Source organism: Ailuropoda melanoleuca, chromosome 5, assembly GCF_002007445.2.
Source record: "Ailuropoda melanoleuca isolate Jingjing chromosome 5, ASM200744v2, whole genome shotgun sequence".
NCBI lineage: Eukaryota > Metazoa > Chordata > Mammalia > Carnivora > Ursidae > Ailuropoda > Ailuropoda melanoleuca.
The window spans coordinates 31225198-31247505 of record NC_048222.1 but is presented as its reverse complement, the minus strand read 5'-3'; the positions used below and the strand labels follow the sequence as shown (position 1 = coordinate 31247505).

At 41.3% G+C, this 22308-nt stretch overlaps 1 protein-coding gene across 2 annotated transcripts in view; it reads left to right on the top strand.

Annotated features, from left to right (window-relative positions):
• PXT1 (peroxisomal testis enriched protein 1) overlaps nucleotides 1-22308 on the top strand; it is a 46488-nt gene that overhangs the window by 18494 nt on the left and 5686 nt on the right. The window contains exons 2-3 of one of the 2 annotated variants that reach the window (XM_019794246.2): nucleotides 3466-3640; nucleotides 19950-20080. In XM_019794246.2, coding sequence (XP_019649805.1) covers nucleotides 3475-3640; nucleotides 19950-20080 — 297 coding nt within the window. In that variant the 5' untranslated portion in view covers nucleotides 3466-3474. Of the gene's footprint in view, nucleotides 1-3217; nucleotides 3641-19949; nucleotides 20081-22308 lie in introns of those variants that run through there. The other variant, XM_002914291.4, reaches the window with a different exon arrangement.

The following is a 22308-nucleotide window of genomic DNA, read 5'->3' as shown; positions in this document are numbered from 1 at the left end:
TTATATATATATAATATATTATATATATATAATCATATATATATATGATTTTTTAAAAAAATTAGCCAGAGAGAGAGAGCACAAGCAGGGGGAGCGGCAGGCAGAACTGGCAGAGGAAGAAGCAGGCTGCCCGCTGAGGAAGGAGCCCAATGCGGGACTCGACCTGAATGAAGGCAGATGCTTAACTGACCGAGCCACCCAGTCATCCCTAAATATATATTTTTCATCGTTGGTCAACATATATTACTCGTTATAAATATTTGTAGCTAGGGACACCAGGCTGGCTCAGTCTGTAGAGCATGCAACTCTTGACCTTGGGGTTGTGAGTTCAATCAAGCCCCATGTTGAATGTAGAGATTACTTTTTTAAAAAAGTAGCTGGATTTATAGTTGCTGCCACCAATAAGTAGTTATTTAGAGTTTCACGATTTAGTTATTATGATTGTCTAGTTATTATTATAGAAACACTCTCAAATGGACTCTTGTCCATCTCCAAACTTATGTTACATACAGTTTTAAAATTATAAGGTACTGATAGTAATATGCACTCAGATCAGCATAGTGTATAAATTTTCTATTTCTGCTGCTATAAATTACCAGAGACTGAGTGACCAAAACAACACAAATTTATTGTCTTATAGTTCTGGAGGCCTGAAGTCTAAAATGGGTTGGCAAGGCTGCATTCCTTCTAGAGGCTCTAGGACAGAATCTGTTTCCTTGCTTCCAGTTTTGTGTTGTATTTTTTTTTTAGCTTCCAGAGGCTGCCTGTATTCCTTGGTTCATAGAATCTTTCTCACATCACTCTGACCTCTGCTTCCATTGTCATACCTCCTTCTCTGACTCTGACCTTTCTGCCTCCCTTTTTTCAGGACCCATATGATTAAGTTGTGCCCAGATAACTCAGGATGATTAGATATAACAGCTTTAACTTAACCACATCAGCAAAATCCATTTTGCCACATAAGGTAAAATATCCACAGGTTCTGGGGGTTAGGATGTGAGCATGTTTGGGGGACCATTAGGCAGTCTACCACACATAGACAGCAAAATGTAAATCCATACATGAATTAGTTGCTGCAAGAAATGATAAAAACTTCACTCATATATACTTTAAACTTTGTATCAGAACAACCTCCAAACTAAGTAGATAACATAATTTATTAAGTGAAAAATATCATAAATATATATTGAAATAATAAGACACTAAACCAATGATTATTAAATAGATAACACACACCATCAGTTCAGTAGCTGCCTCACTTCCTTGTGCATATCCATTATCATGCTTTTATGAATCCTGGGATTTGCTGGTGTTTTCAGGTAGGCACACCATTTCCTAAAGGCAATTATCTAATTATCCAAACAACTATATAAAAGAGCATAGTGCTTTTCTTACATATATTTAAAAATAAATTTTAGATGGAAAAGTATAATTAGCATTGATTATTTTTCAAGAAATCCCTCTTAATATCCTGCAGTATTGTTTGGGAAAAATTATAATAAAAACCTATTTGGTGAAAACCAATTCCAACATTCTTTATTGTTTATTTTGAAAGTCCATGGTTAGATATTTTATTCTCAGTTGTCTAGCAGTGTCATGTGAATACATAGTACAAAATGACAATTTCACAATGGGCTGATGGGTAAGACTATCAGCTGGCTCTTTCAGATAAGAACCTCACTCTGGGGGCGCCTGGGTGGCTCAGTCAATTAAGGATCTGCCTTCGTCAGTCAGTTAAGGATCTGCCTTCAGGTCAGGCTGTGATCCCGGGGTCCTGGGATCAAGCCCTGATTAGGGCTCCCTGCTCAATGGGGAGCCTGCTTCTCCCTCCTGCTGCAACCTCCCATGCCATCTTTCTCAAATAAATAAATAAAATCTTAAAAAAAAAAAAAAAAGAACCTCACTCTCTAACTGTATCTTGACTGTCAACTTTGAGTAATTTAGTAATTTAATAAATTCTATTCAGGGCTAATTTGGTTGTGATGCATTAGCTGGAGAGCATGTCCTTTTTCCAATGTAAAGTTTACTTGAGAAATCAAATTAGGATCATAAGGTTGTCTGATGCATATAGTTAAAGTGTCAAGCTGTTAAAATAGGTGAAGGGGATTAAGAAGCACAAACTTCAGGTTATAAAATAAAGAAGTCACAGGGATTAAAAAAAAACAATAACTGTCAAGCTGCCCAAGGTACCAGAAATGCCCAGGTACTTACAACCGTTTGAACCCACAGCGCCCTCTTCCCTAATCTGGCCCAAATTTTAAAAATAAAAAATTTCAAGTAGCATTCTGCTCTGGAAGATGTAGTGAATCTTAAAAATAGTGAGTCAGAATTCTACTTGCTGATTCCCACGCCCTCTTAGTTTGCATGGCTCAGATAACTGCATATTGCTTTTCTCTCAGTCATTTCTTTTTAGCTCTTGCTTCTTTGTCTAAAGCTGCAGTGCAGCCACTAGCCACATGTAGCTACTGAGCACCGGAAATGTGGCTAGTCCAAATTGAGATGTATTGTAAGTGTAAGATACACACTGGATTTAGAAGACGTATGTTAACAAGAATGTAAGATGTTTCATTAATAATTTTTTATATTGATTACCTGTTGGAATGATAATATTTGGATTACTTTTGGGATATATTTGGGTAAATAAAATACATCATTAAAATTAATTTTACATGTTTCTTTTTACTTGTTTAGTGTAGCTGCTAGAAAGTTTAAAATAACATATGTGATTCACGTATTTTTATTGGATAGCATTGATCTAAGCCTTTCCAAGACCTCTCCTGTTACTTTTTTAAGTTGTTCTTTATTGTCTGACTTCTCCTAACCATTCCTTCCCTTTCCATTAACTGCTTAGATTTAGAACTTAAACTAGAAAGTGAAACTGTGGCCAACCTTTAAGTCAAGAGAATTAAGTGGACTGGTAAACAGTGGAAGTCTTAGTTCAATTCTTCAATGGTTTGGTGCTGCAGTATTAAAATAAAGGGGTGGGGGTGGGAGAATAGTCTTCATTAGAGTCTGTAGAGATGGACTGTGTGTATATGGAGAATTAAAGAGAAAATTCAAAATCATATATACACAAGGAAGTAGGACAAAAATGTATTTCATATCCAACCCTCCCCATCTCTAGGTTTTTAATCTATTTTCTTTTGACTATGCTAATTCGTCTGTGTTTTTCTATGCATACTTATTTAGACTCCTCTCTTGGTAGAATGTGGCTATTTGAAAAGATGAAAAACTGCCCGGAGATGAGGATGTGGGGTGGTGTTGCAGATCTAAAGACCAACGATATAGGAAGATGTTTATCTAAGTTGAAAAAGACCTTAATTACCCTGTTCCATTTTCTACTCAAAACCACAACCTTTAGATATATAGAATAAAGGCTGCTTGTATTGTTAGAACACCAATATTCATCAAACATACTGAACATATATTGATGGGGGAATTCTCTGAAGATATATTTTTCAACAGGGAAATAACATGAAGAAAAAACATGACACCATTGTTTGTGAACCTAAAGAACTTCTGAATCCCTCTCCCAAAGTAACAAATTGTTGCAAATCCCTGAGGGTGAAATACAGTTTTCAGGAGTACATGACCCGACTTGTCAGCTCCCAGCCAGTTTCAGCCATGCGGAGGAACCCAGGTAAGATATTATTTGTGTTAAGCTAAGATAAATACTTCTACTTAGCATGTATTTTTTCTTGGTATTGAGGACATAAAATTGGGCCTTAAATAGATAATTTAAACATTAATTGTAAGAAGATAGTGGTAAATCTATTCATCAATATTCTTAGGTGGTAAAAATCTAAAACTGACTTTGCCTCACAAATCTCTTAGTGTCTGTTAGCTCTTAATTGTTGATGTGACAACTCATGAAGATGATCCCAAATTAACTAAAATAGATCAAATTTGTCCTTTAATACAGATTTGTCTTTAACTTGACCTGACAATGTCTAATTGTTAAGTAGAGAAAAATTCAGTTTAGGTTCCTTTTTGATTTTGCCAATATAGGAAAGAACATGAAGGAAATATAAACTTGAATTTTTGTTTTGCAAAAATTTGCATGATTCCTAAATGTCCCTGAATGTTGGAAAATTAAAGTCTCGTGTTTTGAAGGGCATTAGGGTGTTGGGGTTAAAGGAGTTAAAAGTATGGGGTTTTAGATTTTTAGATTAAGATATGCTAGACACCTGAAAGGAGTAATTAAAGCTAATCTCATACTATTTTCCAGTTTTGAAAGAATTACAGGCCACTGAGAAAATGGAAATTTCAGGCATCCTGAGTCTCTTGCCACATATCAAATATGGTATCTGTTTTCCAGGAATAACCGAATTGACTAAAATACTGAATTTTGATCTGTGCATGTGTCAACAATGATTTCTCAAAGCCTGAGATTTTTGTTACCTATGAATACCTTCTAGAACATATATTTTGTTTTTGAAATTGAGATGTAATCCGTACATAAAGTTCATCTTCTAAAGGGCAAAATCCAACTGTTTCTAGCATATTCATAAAGTGTGATCGTTATCACTATTCTGAAACTACTGTTTTGTCAACTTTTTCCAGTATGTTTCCACCCTCAGCTATTACCATTTAAACCTCACAGATTCCTCCTCAAGCACCTTCTGAGGTGCCCTGTGGGCGGTTGGCCCATTTAACCCAAATTACAGTTTCACCTCAAAAGCGGAAGCGGGGTGAAGAAGGAAGCTCCTACGTTTGAGTTGGAGTAACAGCCTACAACCTAATTTACGTGTTTGTTTTCGTGCCTGGAACTTTCGTTTTAGTCTGTGTGTAAAATCTTATTTGTGACAGGCATTTTAGTCTGGCGGGCCACCGGCGTGCGTTCAAGGACTGCCACACAATGAGAAACAGGGGACCCGTCCGTGGGAGGCGGTAGCCGACACCAGCCTCCTGCCGCCCTCCCGCTCTTTTCCCGGGCCCGGGAGGCCGGCGCGCTTCTCCCCTCGTATTTTAGGGCATTTAGACGTGTGCAGACTGAAGGGGGAGGCGCGAGAGGGCCCCGGAGGTGTCAGAACCGCGTCAGGAACGCCAAGCCGCAGGGTAATGGGAGGCGCCGGGCAGCGCATTCGAGGTAGCCCGGTCTCCCGACCTCCCGCTCGCTTCAGGGGCGAGGACCGAGCCAGGCGCGTCCCCGTCCGCGGGGGAGACCGGAGTGCCGTGTGCGCCGCTCATTGGCCACAGCGGGTCCACGTGACCTCTGGCGCCAAAACCGCCGGGCGGGGCGCGCGCCTTCCCGCCGGAAAGCCGGCCGGGGCGGCGCAGCGGCTTGCAGGTGCCGCGAAGGTCGCGGGAGGTCGCTCCGAGGACCTGAGGAAGCTCTCCGGCTGGGAACGTTAAAGAAAAAAAGAAAAGAAAGAAAAAGTCCTAAGTACTGGTTCACGTAAAACTCCTACTGAGGAAGCTGATTATTGAAAGGTCCCCTTATCCCCTCTTTGGCTTTTGGACACTGACTGAAAATGGAAATCACCAGTCATTATTCAGTGACTCGCTGAAGCCAAACTGTGTCTCGGTTACTTTGGGGAAATACACACGTTTGAACGTATAACTCTTTGGCGAAAGAGGACGTAATTTTTGTAGGGGGAACTTAAAGCCGCTTTTTCTTAGAAAAGTTGAGGGGACGCATAGGATCTTAGGAAGTCCAGAGCAATCATACCTCGTTTAAGGGAAATTAGAAACTCTTGGGAAAGCAAAACTTAGTAAAAGCAAAAAGAGGGCTTTTCCACCTCTAAAAAATGCAATAATTACCGGTAGGAAAGGGCAGAATTATGTATATGTGTGTCTGTGTGTGTGCGTGTGTAAGTAGTATAAATGGGGTTTTTGGTTGTGGAAGTCAGTAGAGAGTCCAGTTATTCAGCCTCTTTCTCCCTTTGAGAGTGCTTGGATGCTCATTTTTGCCTCTCTTCTGCTAAGTCTCACCAACTCTCCCTCTTCCTCTAGATGGACATATTTTCTTTTTTTACTCATTCAAAAAAACAAAAGCAAAAACAAAAAACCCCCAAACCAAACAATCCCAGCTAGTTTGGTATTCCAGACACTGTGCTAGGTACTGGTAGTGAGCAAAAACATTAACAGTTCCTTACGTCCTGGAGCATCCAGTCTGATAAAGGAGGCAGATAGTAGTCAATTAAACATACTAATGTTAAATATAATGGGATAAGTGCTAAGAAGAGGTCCAGATGCTATAATGGGACTTTGACCTAGCAAGGAGGTTAGAGAAGGATTCCCTCAAGATGTAACCCTGGACTGAGACCTGAAGGAGTTAAGGACAGTGGGAGTTGCAGGCAGAGGGAGCCCTTTGGGCAAGGGAGAGCTGATAGCTGATAGCCTCTCCTCTTCCAATGACTGCCCATCTCACTCATTTCCACTACACATAAATTAATTTTGCCTCTAAGTTATCAAAGACACTTCTTTTTTTCTTTCAATTGTTAAGTTCTTAGGGTGTAACTCATAACTTATAATCATTGTTATAGACAATGTATGTACAATAGTTAAGTATACAATACATACATCTAATATACATTATCATCTCTTGTTTTATATAGCAAAAGCATGCCATGATTTTTTTTTAAGATTCCATTTATTTATTTGAGAGGAAGAGAAAAACAGAGCACAAGGGGAGTGGGAGGAGCAGAGGGAGAGGAAGAAGCAGACTCCCCAATGAGTAGACAGCGGGGCTTGTTGCCAGGACCCCAGGATCATGACCCTAGCTGAAGGCGGGCGCTCAGACTGAGCCACCCAGGAGTCCCAAAACATTCAAAGATTATTAGAATATGGTGTATCTCAATAGAACTAAAAGCACTATAGATATTCACAGTGCTGAAAGATCGCATTATTTTGGAAGATTCAAAAAAGCCATATTGAGAAAGTAATTTTTGAGATGTGATTCAAAGGTAAAATTTGGTTCAACAGAGTAAGAAGGCCAGACAAAAGTTGAGATATATTCTAAGAGCCTTGAAAACCAGTCCAAAGAGTTTATAGAAACTAAATAGAAATGTTTTACTTCACTTTTAAGGACTTTCCTGAGGTATTTTTTCTTTTCCAGCATTTACCTTGGAAAATTTAAAATCTACAAAAAAGTTGCACAAGTAAGACTACAGTTAGTCATGGGGCGCCTGGGTGGCACAGCGGTTAAGCGTCTGCCTTCGGCTCAGGGCGTGATCCCGGCGTTCTGGGATTGAGCCCCACATCAGGCTCCTCTGCTATGAGCCTGCTTCTTCCTCTCCCACTTCCCCTGCTTGTGTTCCCTCTCGCTGGCTGTCTCTATCTCTGTCAAATAAATAAATAAAATCTTAAAAAAAAAAAAAAGACTATGGTTAGTTATATACCCTTTGCATGGATTAACCATTTTTTTGGTGGGGCGGGGGCACACTTGCTTTATCTTTTTATCTCTTTCTCTCCCTCTACATTCTTTTTTTTTTTTTTTTAAGATTTTATTTATTTATTTGACAGAGAGAGAGACAGGCAGCGAGAGAGGGAACACAAGCAGGGGGAGTGGGAGAGGAAGAAGCAGGCTCCCAGCAGAGCAGGGTGCCCGATGTGGGGCTCGAGCCCATAACGCCGGGATCACGCCCTGAGCCGAAGGCAGAAGCTTAACCGCTGTGCCACCCAGGCACCCCCTCCCTCTACATTCTTATCCACACATACTCATGAATACATGTACGGATGTTTTTCTTTGCTACAAAGAAAGTTATGAGATAAAGTTGTAGATCAACTAACTTCATCTCTAAGTAATTCCATCTCTAAATAATTCGTCTTTTAAGAGCAAAGATTTTTCTGTATAACTACAATACAATTATGACACTCATGAGATACTTTTTAAATTAAATTTTGAGTAGTTATGTTAATACATTAATAATAAATAAGTTACTGATTTTAAATGGTTTGCAACAGTAACTGAGACATTAAGTGCTATATAAGTGTTTGTTTTTAAATAAAAACACATTTTCATGGGTGAAAACTAAAGAATATGAAAATTTTGGCATATGGTGAAAAGTTTTGCATTCTTGTTCCCTGTCTTCAGTTTCCACTCTGAATACTCCTTATTATAGGCAACCATTGTTCTTGATTTTTGGGCATTCTTTATGTAAATATGAACAACGCTGAATATAGATTTTTATACCCCTTCCCTTTTTAGAGAAAAGGTAGCTTACAAAGCACACTGTCCTTACTTGTTTTCTCAGTTAACCATATGATTTGTAGATCTTTCTGCATTAATACTTGCAGAGTGTCGTTCTTACTTACAATGGCATAATATTCCATTATGTGAATATAACATAATTTATTTAAATAGTTTACTCTTGATATACATTTAGGTTGTTTCCAATCATTTAATATTGAAACCAATGTTACAACAAATAACCTTGAATATATTTGCATTTGTAAAATTTGATAGATAACATTGCCCCCCACAGAGGTTGTACCAATTTCACTTCCACCACTAACTGTGGGAGTATCTTTAGGCTTTTGATAAGGTTCTATACCAAGAGGTAAAATATGTGAATGTGAATTATTGTTGATATTTTACAAGTTTAAATGAATGATCCATCTTCAAGGGAAACTAAAAGGTAGGGCTGTTCTTAGGTAAACTTATAGAATAACCAACGTTTTTCATCTAACCCTAACCTTATTTTCTGTCCCATTCTCTCCACCCCCTTATGAAACTGCATCTTTCTAATCATAATAATATCTGTTGAGGACCTTCTATGTTAAGGGCACTGAGCTAGGTCTCAGAGTTATGAAATAGATACAGTCCCCAGGGAATTCACCATTTAGTTGGTCAGACATCCACAAAATATAAATAGTTATTATGTTGAGTTCCAGAATGCAAGACACATTTCTCGCTTGGCACACTCAATCCTTTGTTGCATCCTATCTCCATGTCCTTTCTTTTCTGCCCCTTTGCCTACCCAATTAAGCTACCCAAGTCTTGTTGGCTTCTATATAGCATCTCATTTCTCCCGTTGTCCATTACTGAAACGTATCAAACTTGTATTCCATCTTCCTAATGCAGATACTGGATTTTGTCTTTCCCAGGTGACAGTTAATTTTTCAGTTAAACTAATAGATGCAAATCATTATGCTTTTGATTGGCACAGGCAGGGCTGACCCTAAAGCCATTTTGAAATAGGTGACCTCCATTTGGAGGGTCTCCCTAATCGGTTGCCCTTTCTTCTCTCTGGGCACCTTGTCTCCTGGGTGAGCTCTCAGCCTTCACTGGTACCCTCAAATAATCCATGGTTGGGTGTCGACTAATCTTTAGGGTGTTATTTCAAAATGGCCTGAGATGAGAACGTCATTAGTGTGTATAGGTTTCATGATACTCTTGAAAAAAACAATGGAAACTGAAATGACAGACAGTATGGTTGCAATTTTTATCAAAGGGCCCAATATTTCACCTACTATGTAAGCCACCTTCTCTTGGCTGAGATGAATTAATGTACCGAGTCCTTGGCCCTCCCTGCCTCCTATCTTCTCCCTCCCCCTCTTTACTCTGTTGTAGGGTTCAGGAACTCTGGGGGCCATCGCCCTCAGAGTGCTTTTTTATTTTGAAGATTTTATTTTATTTATTGTAGAGAGAAAGAGAGAGAGAGAATAGGGAGAGGGGCAGAGGGAGAAGGAGAGGGAGAGAATCAATCTCCTCACTGAGCAGGGAGCCCACCATGGGGCTCCATCCCAGGACCCTGAGATCGTGACCTGAGTGGAAATCAAGAGCTGGAGGCTCAACCGACTGAGCCACCCAGGCGCCCTCAGACCTCCTTACTTTTGAACCCAGCCAGGCAGCCATGGCTCAGTGGCATCTGGCAGTAGGAAAGGGGGCCTGTGAAGTGGGGTGGGTACACTCCAGTGCCCTTAGACACCCTTGTCTTTTCCCAGTCAGCTCACAGCCTGGCTGTCCCCTTGTGAAAGACTGTGTCTTCCAACTGTATCACCCTGCGTAGGTGATGTACTTTGGACTCAGGCAGAAGTGGTTCTCACTGGCTGCCCAAAGCATTTAAACGTGTGGATTCGGGTAATGATGCTGTGTTTTCGATGCATTATAATTTTTTTCCCAAGCACTCATGTCCATGAGAACAAATCAACTAGTACTAAAGAGGTTGTGGTAAAAAGGTCTTGAAGCGGTGCCTGGCACATAGAAGACCTACAATATTTGTTGAATGAATGAATGAATGAAGACCTCCTACAATATTTGTTGAATGAATGAATGAATGAGTGAATGAACGAATGAATGAAGGCTCAATTGGTATCCAGCCTCTCCTTTAACCTCCACCTCCTTCCCATTGTCCCGTTTCCAGAAGGGAAACTCTTTAACTGGCTATGGTTTCCAGGTGTGTTGATTAGTGAGTCTTAACCTGGATGCTAGGATCACCTGGGGAGCTTTAAAAAAAACACCTATGTGTAATTTTATTCCCAGACTAACAAAATTGTGGGGTTTTTTTTTAAGTCTCCAAGTTGATAGTCATGTGCAGCCAGAGTTGAGAACTACTGTTCTAAATAATGTGTGTTTATTCTTCTATCTCTTGGCTTATCAAATTGGTACCATCCATTGCTTCTTCCCCCCCACCCCCCACTGATTCTTTAACATGACAGTTGAGGTTTAGCTCATACTATACCCTCTCTTCTCATGACTGATACATTATTATTGTAAAACTTCTATTTGTTGTCTTTGGAAACTTGAGTAATTTAAATTCCTCTTTCTTATTTCATATATTTTCAGCACTCTCGCATGGCTCCCCATTTTATAAGACGCAGATACTAACTTCCCTGTCCTCTGCTCACTTGGCCTTCCACACCCTACTATTTGTCCCTTACACTTTTAAAATTTTTATATAGCTGGAGTTGTGAGCATTTACATTCTGGCCGGCCAGCCACAAGCAACTCTTCCATGCTTTGTCTATCATCTGAGTCCAAAAGTTAGAAACCAGTAACCTCGGTTTACATATTTATACCTACGTAAATATTGCCTAATACCAAGTCCAGTGGTAGTAGCTAAGCTATATAATAAAAGGCTTATTGTACACCTGGCACTTTATGAACATCAGTTTTTAATATTCATAATGATCTTAGAGTCCTTTTTAACAAACGAGGAAACTGAGGCCCAGAGAAGTTCAATATCTTGCCTAAGAACAGGAAATTAGAAAGTAACTGGGCCAACCCTTGAAGCTTCCCCGGTGGGAGAATAGGATAAAGCTTTCTTTTCTTTAGATTCAAGGTTAGGACACCTACCAGCTGGAAAGAGAATGCCCATCAAGGATATATATACACATTTTTTCTTCCTCTTTTTTTGGGAGGGAGGGGTGACGGTTGTCTTTAGTTCCTATTCTACAACTTTGGTCACCTTTCTTTTTTCCATTTCCGTTAGTGACTAATTTCAGTCGCTTCAGGATACCCCTCTTTCTCAGCAGATGGCGTAGTTCTCTGCTTCATGTAGAAAATTGATGTTGGGATAAATAGCCGAATCTCTTCTCCCTTGCCCCAGACTTGTTTACCTGAACATCACATCTTACTTTCTATTCTATCTCAAAGGAAGGGCGCACCCCCCCACTCCCACCTTCGATTCAAAGCTAATCTTTCCATGTGCTTTCATTCTCATTTCTCCTAAGCCTCTGGGACTTTGCCTCAACAATTTTGCTCTGCTCTATCTTCCATTTTCCATCATTCCTGCTCTAATTCCTCTCCTCAACCTACAAAACCTGCTCAAAACTCTCAACCTAGAAAATTCCTTTGACACACTTCTTCCTCTTGCTACTGCCTGTTCTCTCTCCTTCCTTCATCAGGACACCCCTTGGGAGAATGGTCTGTACTTGATGCCACGTCTAGTCTGGTGGCTTGAATTTGCACTTCACTGTCGTGCAAACTTCCTTTCAAGCCTTCCTGCATGACCAGTTCTCTTTTGCTGTACTTCGAACCTGGGTGATACCGGCAGTCCCTTTTAAAAAGAGCAGTTTGTCCTTGGTGAGAGACTTCGAGCCTTCCTGAAGTTGATGAGTAGTCCTGCTAAATTTAGGCAAACTTTTTTGAGATTATTATTCAGCTCAGGTATTGTTGGCCATTGAACATATAAACTATAATACGTTTAATTGCTTATGAAAAAGTGTGCCTGTGAGATGAGGCAAAGACTGCTGGTTTTGCGCTTGACAGATTTAAATGTTCAAAGTGGTTGAATTTAAAGCACTAGCTAATGGCTTCAAGCTCTCCTAAAAGAAGCTCCTTTCCTCAGCTAAAAGAAAAGGTTCCACTGAGTTTGAGATGAGGCCTTGTGTTCTGGTAAAGGTGGTTCGTCTCTGCAAAGGGGAGGTATGTGTTTTCCAATCTGGAAGCAGATGGTCTGGCGTGTGGAGAGGCCGAGACTTCAGAATCTTCACATTCATTTCTGTCCACCTGTTGTGTCAGCATCCAAAGGTAAAAGGTTGTGCAAGACTCTGGGATTTAGGGCTGGCGGCTCCCAGCAATAAAATCTGTATGTACCGGAATGACTTTTTTCCTCAGAGTAATCACCTCCTGGTCATGAAACAAGGGACGAAAGCCGCGATTGCTTAAAATTTTGCCCAGTCATACAGGTAGAGTACCATGACGTTGAACACAGACGAATATCCTGTTGAAAGGAACTAAAAAACAATTCCTTCATTCTCAACTTAAGCCACATTAAAATTTGCTTCACATTCAGACCATAAACTTCCTGTGTGACCTTTTATTGTTTTCTGGACTTTCTCATTGCCTTTCCTTCTCTTCTGCCACATAATTTAGTTTCCATTTCTTTGAGTTTCCCCCAATTTTCAGGCCTACCACTCTTCTAACTAATCTCCCTTGCTCAGGGGATTGCCCTTCTAGAGCTTTTCTCTGGCTCCCATCTAGTCTCTCTCTGGGCCTATTGCCCCACTGTCATCCTGGGACTTTCCTTCACGTGGGTTGGATTCATCTTCTGCTAAATATTCTGTCCTTCTCTTTCATGGTTTAGTCATACTGTGTGTTACTGGAATACTCCCTTGGGAAACCTCCTAAGGAATTCCGTGTGGGAGAAAGACTTCCTGAACCCTTGCAGATCTGCAAATGTCTTCATTCACCTCTCACATATGATTGAGAGTTCAGCTAGACATAGACTTTTAGGTTGAAAATAATCTTTTATAAAACTCTTGAGGGCAAAAATGGTTCCTTTATGTTCTAGTATGCATTGTTGTTGGGAAGTCAGTGGCCAAACTAATCTGGGTTTCTCTTTGGAGATTTTTAGCATCTCTTATGCCTAGTGTTTTGAAATTTTATTTTATTTTATTTTATTTATTTTTAAAGATTTTATTTATTTATTTGACAGAGAGAGAGAGACAGCCAGTGAGAGAGGGAACACAAGCAGGGGGAGTGGGAGAGGAAGAAGCAGGCTCCCAGTGGAGGAGCCTGATGTGGGGCTCGATCCCAGGACTCTGGGATCATGCCCTGAGCCGAAGGCAGACGCTTAACGATTGAGCCACCCAGGTGCCCCTGTTTTGAAATTTTAATATGTTCTGGAGGTGAGGTTTTTACTTACCCAGTTTGTTGTCCTGAGAACTTGGTGGGGCTTGTGTGTGTGTGTGTGGGGGGGGGACTTTCTAATCTGAAGTTTGGTGTCCTTCAGCTTTGGGAAGCTCTCTTACACTGCTTTGAAAATTGCCCCCTCTATTTCTCTCTGACACTCCCATAAATCAGATGCTCACCTTTCCATCTTGGCCCTCTACATCATTTATCTTTTCTCTCATATATTTTTCACCTTCTGTTGTTTTTTCCCGAGTGATTTCCTTGACTTTATTTTTCCAGACCACCCATTGTATTTTGAATTTTGGCAATCGTATTTTTAAAATCAGAAAGATTTTGTTCTACGATTGTTCTTTCTTTATAGCATTCTTTTTTGTTTCTTGAATGTAATATCTTCTTAAATCTCTCAAAATATATACATTAGAATTGGCAAACATTCTCTTCCATTCCCTGAATTACATGTATTTTTCGGGATTAGTTTTCTTTGTTTTTCTAGTATTTCTCTTGCATTCTGTGGTCCTTTTCAATTGCCTAGTGATCCTTTATTTTAAAGAAATATGGACTGGGTAGCTGATGTGGGTTTTTTTCTGCTGTTGTGTGAGGAGGACTGTTTTCTTAGGTGGTAGCAGTAGCTAACATTTACATAGTGTCTCTTCATGGTTGGGGCACTGTCTTGTGCAGGCTAAATTTGTGAACTCATTCAGTCATCTCAACAATGTCTCTATGAGGTAGTTACTATGATGTTTCATTAGGTTTAATAACATTCTATCAATTGTAAACTATACCATCATTTTGTTTACTACTAAGAAGGTAAATGTTATTGAAATATGACATGCCATGGGTTGTAAAATACATTCTGATTTTGGAGGCGTTAAAAAATCTTAGCGTTGATAAAATAATACATTACTATTCCCATCTTACAGTTGGAGAAACTGAGGCATAGAGAGATTAAATAACTTGCCCCGGATTACAGAGTGTTATCTGTAGTGGATTTTATATTTGAACCTAAGTGATCTGGCTTCAGAATGTTACCACTATGCCTAACTGCCTCCCCACTGATGACTCAAATGGGGGCATAGGAGGGCTCTGAGTTGGGGGAACTTTAGGGAGATGAGTTAGGGAGCTCACTTTCTGGCCCCAGGTCCCCCACATGCTAGAAGAAGGAGACCTTTAATCTGAGGCGTCAACATTCATAAAGAAGCTTTAGCTTTCTCCACAAGATTTGTTCTCTTCCATTAGAGAAGAGTGGCCTGGGTTTTAGTTTTTTTGTTTTTTTTGTTTTTTTTTGCCTGAAGTTTGTGTTAGGTATAGTGGCCTGGGGGTGTCAAGGGTACCATGTGGCACATGCCACATCTCCCTCCCCCAGCCTTGGGGTTTAGTGGAGTAAACGGGCTTCCAAGCCTCAGGAGCTCCTATGGTGAGGTCTTGCCGCTTTCTCTGCCTGGCTCATTTGTCGGTATCTTGTCTCATCTGCTTTCTGCCTTCCAGAAATATGTACAGATCTCTCATCTGCTGTTGACCCATCTCCCGATCTTTTCACTGTTGTGGTCTTATTCTTTTTTTATGCATTCATTTTGGTGGTGTCTTGGGAGGGATTAGGAGCAATGGGAGGCCAATGCTTGTGTCCAGGCTTGAGCCAGAAGTCCCTAGACCTCTATTTTTAGTGAACAAAATCAAGATTGTGAAAGCATGGTCACCATAGGAGAAATTAAAATATTCACATTATAGCTAGTAGCAGAGAAACACTTATAAAACCTTAGAAGCATGTTTGCTTACAAGTTTTCCTAAATTCAACTGAAGGGACAGGTGGTCACAGTTTCTTATGTAGGATTCTCAACACACAGCAATATTTTTTTAAAGTTCCAATACATTGAGGTTTATTATTTGCTTTCTGAGGAAATTATTCTTGCAAAAAGATTAACCACGTGATTGTCCCAAATTTCCCAGGCCATTTAGACTATGATTTTATTTTCAGAACTCTGTGTGGCTATATACATAGACACATTCACACAACTTTTTAGCTTAGAGCAAGATACCTTTTCCCTCTGGATATTAAAAATTCAATACTTGGAAAATACAGAGTTTTACTTTTATGTTTAATTCATTTTGGTTATCTTGTCATAAGACCTCTTACTCTCCAGTATATGACTATTTCAGAGCTTTGATTTAATAATTTCTTTCCTGTAATCTTACAATATTACTTATAATATGGTGGCATAGCTATTTTGCTGTGTTAATGTCTATAGGACAGGGATTTCAGTTTCTCTTTAGTCAGCAAATAATGCTGACTAAACAGGTTGAGTACAGCAGAGCCTTGAAGCCATTTTACATTCAACTTTTAAAAAAATATTTTATTTATTTGAGAGAGACAGCGCGAGAAGGAGCATGTGAACGGAAGCGGGGAGAGGGGTGGGGGGATGGAGGGGAGGGAGTGGCAAAGGAGAGGGAGAAGCAGACTCTCCGCTGAGCAGGGAGCCAGACAAGGGGCTCAATCCCAGGACCCTGGGATCATGACCTGAGCCGAAGGCAGACACTTAACTGACTGAGCCACCCAGGTGCCCCTGCATTCAACCTTTAAGAGGAATGCGTAAATGACCAGAACCAAAACAGAAGCCACTGGTACCAGGAACCTAATTTTTGTTTTATTTTATCATTTAAAAAAGATTTTTTTATTTACTAATTTTTTGAAGAGATTTTTATTTTTAAGTAATATCTATACCCAGCATGGCGCTTGAACTCACAACCCCAAGAACAAGAGTCACGTGCCCCATCAACTGAGCCAGCCAAGCACCCCAGGAACCTAATTTTTAAATTTCACTTTCAGAGTCTGTCCTGAAGCCGGTTTCCCACACAGTTTTCCATACATTCGACAGCTCTGTACAATGATAATTGATATGGATATTGATGATTATTCATTTGGTTGCAGGGAAGAGAAACCTACACTGGGCACCTCCAAAAAGCTGTGGTTTCCCATGAGGACGCTTATGAAATAGAACTGAACTTAGAGGGGTCAAGTTCTGAGGCAGTTCTGGGGCCAGTCTTTTTTTTTTTTTTTTTTTTTTTTTGAGTCTTGCTTTCCTAATAAGTGTTCGGTTAGTTCTTCTCTGTCGGCAAGTTTCCTCTGTCTTTCCTTTAAATGTTTCCTTGCCTTTCATAATTTTTGCTTGCAAATGGATTTGATTTACCCTAAGCCCAACGTAGTCCTGTAGCATTCCTGGTCCCGCTGCCGATTTTTCCCTTAGTCTCCTGAACATTGAACACAGAGGAAGGGACCCTGTTCTCTTTAGGGGCTAGGTTCTGACTACCTGGCCAGCCAGTGGATTAAATGCTCTTGGGTCGGGTATCCATCTCTGATCCAAATAGCGTGGCCCGGGGTTGGGGTGGGGACATGGAAGAAGGAGCTTGATTGCTTAGGCAACATGGCAGATTCTTTTGGAAGGGGGTGTGGGCAAGTCAGACAATGATTGGCATCTTTAATGAAAGGTCCCTAAGGTGTGTTTCAGGATTCAGAATCATCGTCGTCATCAAGCACAGATACACACACACACACACAGAGTCCTATTCTGTATACCATCGTTAACCAAATAACAGTGCCCATTAGTACATTTTAGAAGGCAATTTTCTCTTTTTTAAAAATATTTTTTTTATTTATTTGAGAGAGAGAGTGCGAGGTAGCGAGCATGAACAGAGGGAGGGACAGAGGGAGAGCGAGAAGGAGACTCCCCACAGAGTGTAGAGCCCCACACAGGACTCAATCCCAGGACCGGAGATCAGGACCTGAGCCGAAGTCAGACGCTTAACCAACGGAGCCACCCAGGTGCCCTGAAAAGGAAATTTTCAACAAGCATTGAAAGACGGTTAGGAAACACTGTTTCTCCTGATTCTCCCCTTTATCTCTCTATTCCTTCTCAGTCATTTTTGTGGGCTTTTGGTCCTTTGCTTACCTTGTTAACCATTAATCTTATCCATCAGCTATATAAACTCTGAAAGATCTCACCCACTCCTGCATATTTATTGAATAAAGAAATGAAACTCTCAAATCTTTGAGTTCTGACATTCCTTGAGCTTTAGATATATTTTTTTTTTTGCTTCAGATATATCCCAGATGCCCGCTAAGATGTCCTACGGGTATCTCAAATTTATAAATGAATTTAAATTACCATCTTCCTCTTTCAACCTGCCTCCTCTGCCTTCTATACTAGTCCTCCCTCGACCCTCATTCTCTGAATAGGCTGATGGTGCCCTCACCTTTCCAGTGTCCTGAGCTGGAAAAGTAAGAATTTCCTTTCCCCCTCACTTTTCTCAGCGAATCTATTGTCAAATCCCAGCCTATTCTGCTTCCTAAATATTTATAGAATCTGTTCTCATCACCCCGCCCCTGTTAGACTACTTCAGGTTAGAATTAACTAGTTTGGGCCCTGTATGCTGAGGTGTAAGAGTGTGCGCTCTGCAGCCAGGCAGACCTGGGTTCAAATCCTGGCTCTCACACTTAACGAGCTTGCAAACCCTGGGCAAATTACTCAACCCCTCTAAACACCAGTCCTCAAACCTGGCTGCCCATGGGAACCACCTGAGGAGCCCTAAATAAAATACTGATGCTTGGCTCACCTGATTTCACTGGAATGGAGTGAGGCCTGAACAGTGGGAATTTTAAAAGCCTCCCCAAGGGATTCCAAGGTGGAGCCAACTTTGAAAAGCATGCTCTAACCCACGGCTCTCTCATCCGTAGCATGGGGTAATGGCCGCATGGGGTCCTTGTGAGGGAGCAGTCAGTAAGACGTGTGCGGTCTGGTGTGTGGGAAGCATGCTACTTATTGTAAGGCAACTCCTTATCTCTCTCTGCACCACTTTGCAGCAGCCTCTTCATGCGTTCCCTGCCTTAAGTCTTACCCATCTCCACTCCGATCTTGGAGGGAAAGAGCTAGAAGCAAATCTGATCCTGTCATTTCCTGCTTAAAACCCTCCTGTGGGTCCCCTGCTCTACTGGATAGAGTGGAAGGTCTGGTTCGCCACTCCTCCCCAGCTGGCCCCGCCCCCGCCTCGCCCTTCTCCTGGCTAATTCTTCATCCTGGGTTCTCCAAGACTGAATTCTGTTATCATTTTCTTTGGGACATCTGCCCTGACTCTGCTGTGTAGACCTTGCTCTTAGAACATGTAACATGTTGAATTGTAGTTTGTGTCTCTCTCCTGCTAGACTTTTTTGAGGACAGGGCTTATTCTTCTCGGTACAAAGACTGAAAAAACCGAGTCCTCAAATTGTATTGAAACAAAATAGGTTCAGTGCAAAATTTGGCGTACCTATGAAGCCATACTTAAATCTACTTTAGCCCAAATTTATTTCCTCCTCCTCTGTATTCCTGAAGCACTTGGTATTGTTTCATCCCTAACCAGTGGGTTGTAAGCAACTGAAGGACAGAAATCTTGTCTTGGGGCGCCTGGGTAGCGCTGTCGGTAAGTGTCTGCCTTCTGCTCAGGGCGTGATCCCGGCGTTCTGGGATCGAGTCCCACATCGGGCTCCTCCGCTGGGAACCTGCTTCTTCCTCTCCCACTCCCCCTGCTGTGTTCCTCTCTCGCTGGCTGTCTCTCTGTCACATAAATAAATAAAATCTTAAAAAAAAAAAAAAGAAATCTTGTCTTTATTAAGTTCCCCAAAGCAACCAGCACAGTAGTTTACTGATAGTGTTGCTTAAAAACACTCATTGGTTGTTGGAAGCAAATAAGGTTTGGAAGAACTCATTCAAGGACCATGGATATAAGCATGAAGTAGAAAAATCTATTTTACAAAACTATAAAGATATAGACCTGTGCTGTCCAGTACAATAACTACTGTTTGCTTCCTGAGCGCATGAAATGTGGCCCGTCGAGGAACTGAATTTTAAGTTTTATTTATTTATAATTTATTTAAGTTTAAAAACTGATGCTTGTTTTCATTGTTGGAAAACTTTTAAGTATGTCTGAAACAACTTGGTTGTATGAATCTACCTTTTAAACTGTAAATTTCATGAAATCTAAATACAGATCAAGATTTTCCACCTGGAATGCAGGATAGCACCTGGACTGAGATATGTTGTAGGTATTTGTGCTGGATTTGAAAGACTTAAGTATAATAAAAAGAATGCAAAACATGTCGGTAATAATTTTATATTGATTGTATGCTTAATGATAATACTTTGGATACATCATCTTAAGTAAAATATATTACTGATGTTATTACTAGATGTTACTACTAGAAAATTTGAAATTAGTATGTAGTTTGAATTACATCTTTATTGAACAGAGCTAATCTATTCCAATACAAGACTTTGCTTTTTTCTATATCATTGATGATGAGATTTTATCCCTCTCATTGTCTAAGACAGTTTTTAATGACTAGTGGTGAGTGATTTATAGATAGTTAATAATCTCCTTTGAACTCTTTTCTGTCCATGTAGCCCACCATCCGCCTTCTCAGCCCAAGGAGAGTAGCGTTGGCCAGAACCATCACCAGGAGGAAATAATCCACAAGCTGGCCATGCAGTTGAGAAACATCGGGGACTGCATCGATTGTAGGATGGTTCAAGAGGTGAGTCTTCGGTTTCCCCAGCAACGGCCAGTCAGGTAGCGAGGAAGAGCAAACAGAACAGTGGCTGTCAAGTGGCCGGGACGCCCAGGAATTAGCAAAACACATGGATTAATAACATCCAGATCGTGAAACATTAGATCTGAAAATCGTGACCCTGAGTCAAAGCCAGCATTTGATCTCAGACTTGCTACTCAAATGGTGGTCCATGGACAAATGTGCAAAATCTCGGGCCCCGGCCTCAGTGCTGGAATCAGAGTCTACTTTTTTTTTACACACACCCCAGGAGATCTACGTGCACACTGAAGTGTGAGAAACATTGCTCCGCACCCTCAAACTAGGGTGCATATTAGTGTCACCTGTGCGGGTGTGAGAACTACAGGTGCCTGGGCGCCACCTTGAGAGATTCGGATTGAACGGGCCTAGAGGCGGGGCCTGGGTATCAGGCGCTTGAAAAGCTCCCCAGGGGAATCCAGTGCTCAGTCAGGGAGGAAAAGCCTTTGCCTTAGTGGCGCTTTTCGTCCTCGAACCAACCAGAGGTGATGATCTGAGCCTGACTCCTGCTGATTTCTTTGTTTCTCCCAATTATTATGAGAGACACTGAGGGAAAACAGGAAAGAAGAATGATTACTGTTTGATGTCTTAGAGGTGCTCAAGTCCACTGGAACAACCTATAGTTGGCAGCAGAGAGAGAATGATATGTGGGCTCCATGGTGGGGGGCGGGCGGCCACTCAGAGCCCAACATCTTCTTCTTCTTCTTCTTTTTTTTTGAAGATTTTATTTGAGAGAGAGAGATCAGGAGCAGGGTAGAGGGAGAAGCAGGCTCCTGCTGAGCAGGGAGCCCGATGCGGGACTCCATCCCAGGGCCCTGGGATCATGACCTGAGCCAAAGGCAGACGCATAATGGACTAAGCCACCCAGGCGCCCCAGAGCCCAACTTCTTTCCCTCAGAGGGACCTGTCCTGTGATGATCTCTTGCTCATCACTGCTGCTGCCATCAGCTGGCTTCAGGGGGTGCCATGTCCTCTTTTAGGGTCTGGTTCAAAGGTGGACCACACTCAGCCTTTCCCTCAGATAAAACATTCCCTGAGACAAAACATGAACGAAAGGTCCCAACAGTATCACAACGCCACAAATAAGGAACAAAGAGAAAATAAACACAGAGAGTCAAATACAATATTTGATGGACCAACTTCATTCAAACAAATTTTATTTAGTGCTTACTATATGCTAGACTCAGTTCCAGGCGTTGGTAGCTAGAGCAGAGAGCGGGACAGAAGATGAGTAATGTGAACTTGTAATGTAGGAGGGAGACAGGAATGCGGTTGTCTAGTCAGACGGGGATGCAGGCTCAAAGCAGGGTTGGGGATCCTGAGTGATGCAGAGTGACTTTCGGGAAGGCCTCCCGTGGGGAGGCAATATTTGAGCAGAGACTGGCAGTCAGGGAGTGAGCCATAAGAATACCTGGGGGAAAAGTGTTTCAGGCAGACGGACAGGGAGTGCAACAGGCTTGAGGCACAGCTAGGAGGCCAGAGTGTCTGGAGTAGAATGAGTTGAAGTCCAGAAGTTGGCCTCAGTCTTAGAGGCAGGGGTAATGCATCTGCGTTTTACCCTACATATGAGGGAAGCTTTGGGGGAAGGAGAGCAGAGAGTACCATGAGCTGGTTTACATTTAGAATGGGGACTGACTGTCCGTGCAGAGAATAGGCTGTTGTGAAAATCAAATGAGATGATCCGTGTAAATCACTTAGCACAGACCCTGATCCATAGAAAATGATCACTGAATGTTATCTCAGCCAAAAAATTAGTTTGTTTTCTGCCTTTGCCCTTTTTGTAGTTGGAGTTGACCACCTCTTTGTTATGAATCCCTTATCAGAGCAGACTCCCGATAGTCCCCATTTCCCTTCTAGACTAGTCTCTTCTCTAGGAAAGTTTTCACTGATGACTGTACTTTATGAATTCTAGAAAGGTCCTTAGCTCAATGTTCCTGCGTCTTTATCTGCTAACACCGAGTAATTTTTTCCTCTGAAGAGGAGAGAACAGCGGGGGACAAATCACAACACCTGTTTTCTATATTTGCCTCAACCCAGTCAAGAGGGCACTGCTCTATGTAGCCTACTATTAAATTTCTCTTCCTTTTCCTTTCCTTTCCTTTCCTTTCCTTTCCTTTCCTTTCCTTTCCTTTCCTTTCCTTTCCTTTCCTTTTCCTTTCCTTTCCTTTCCTTTCCTT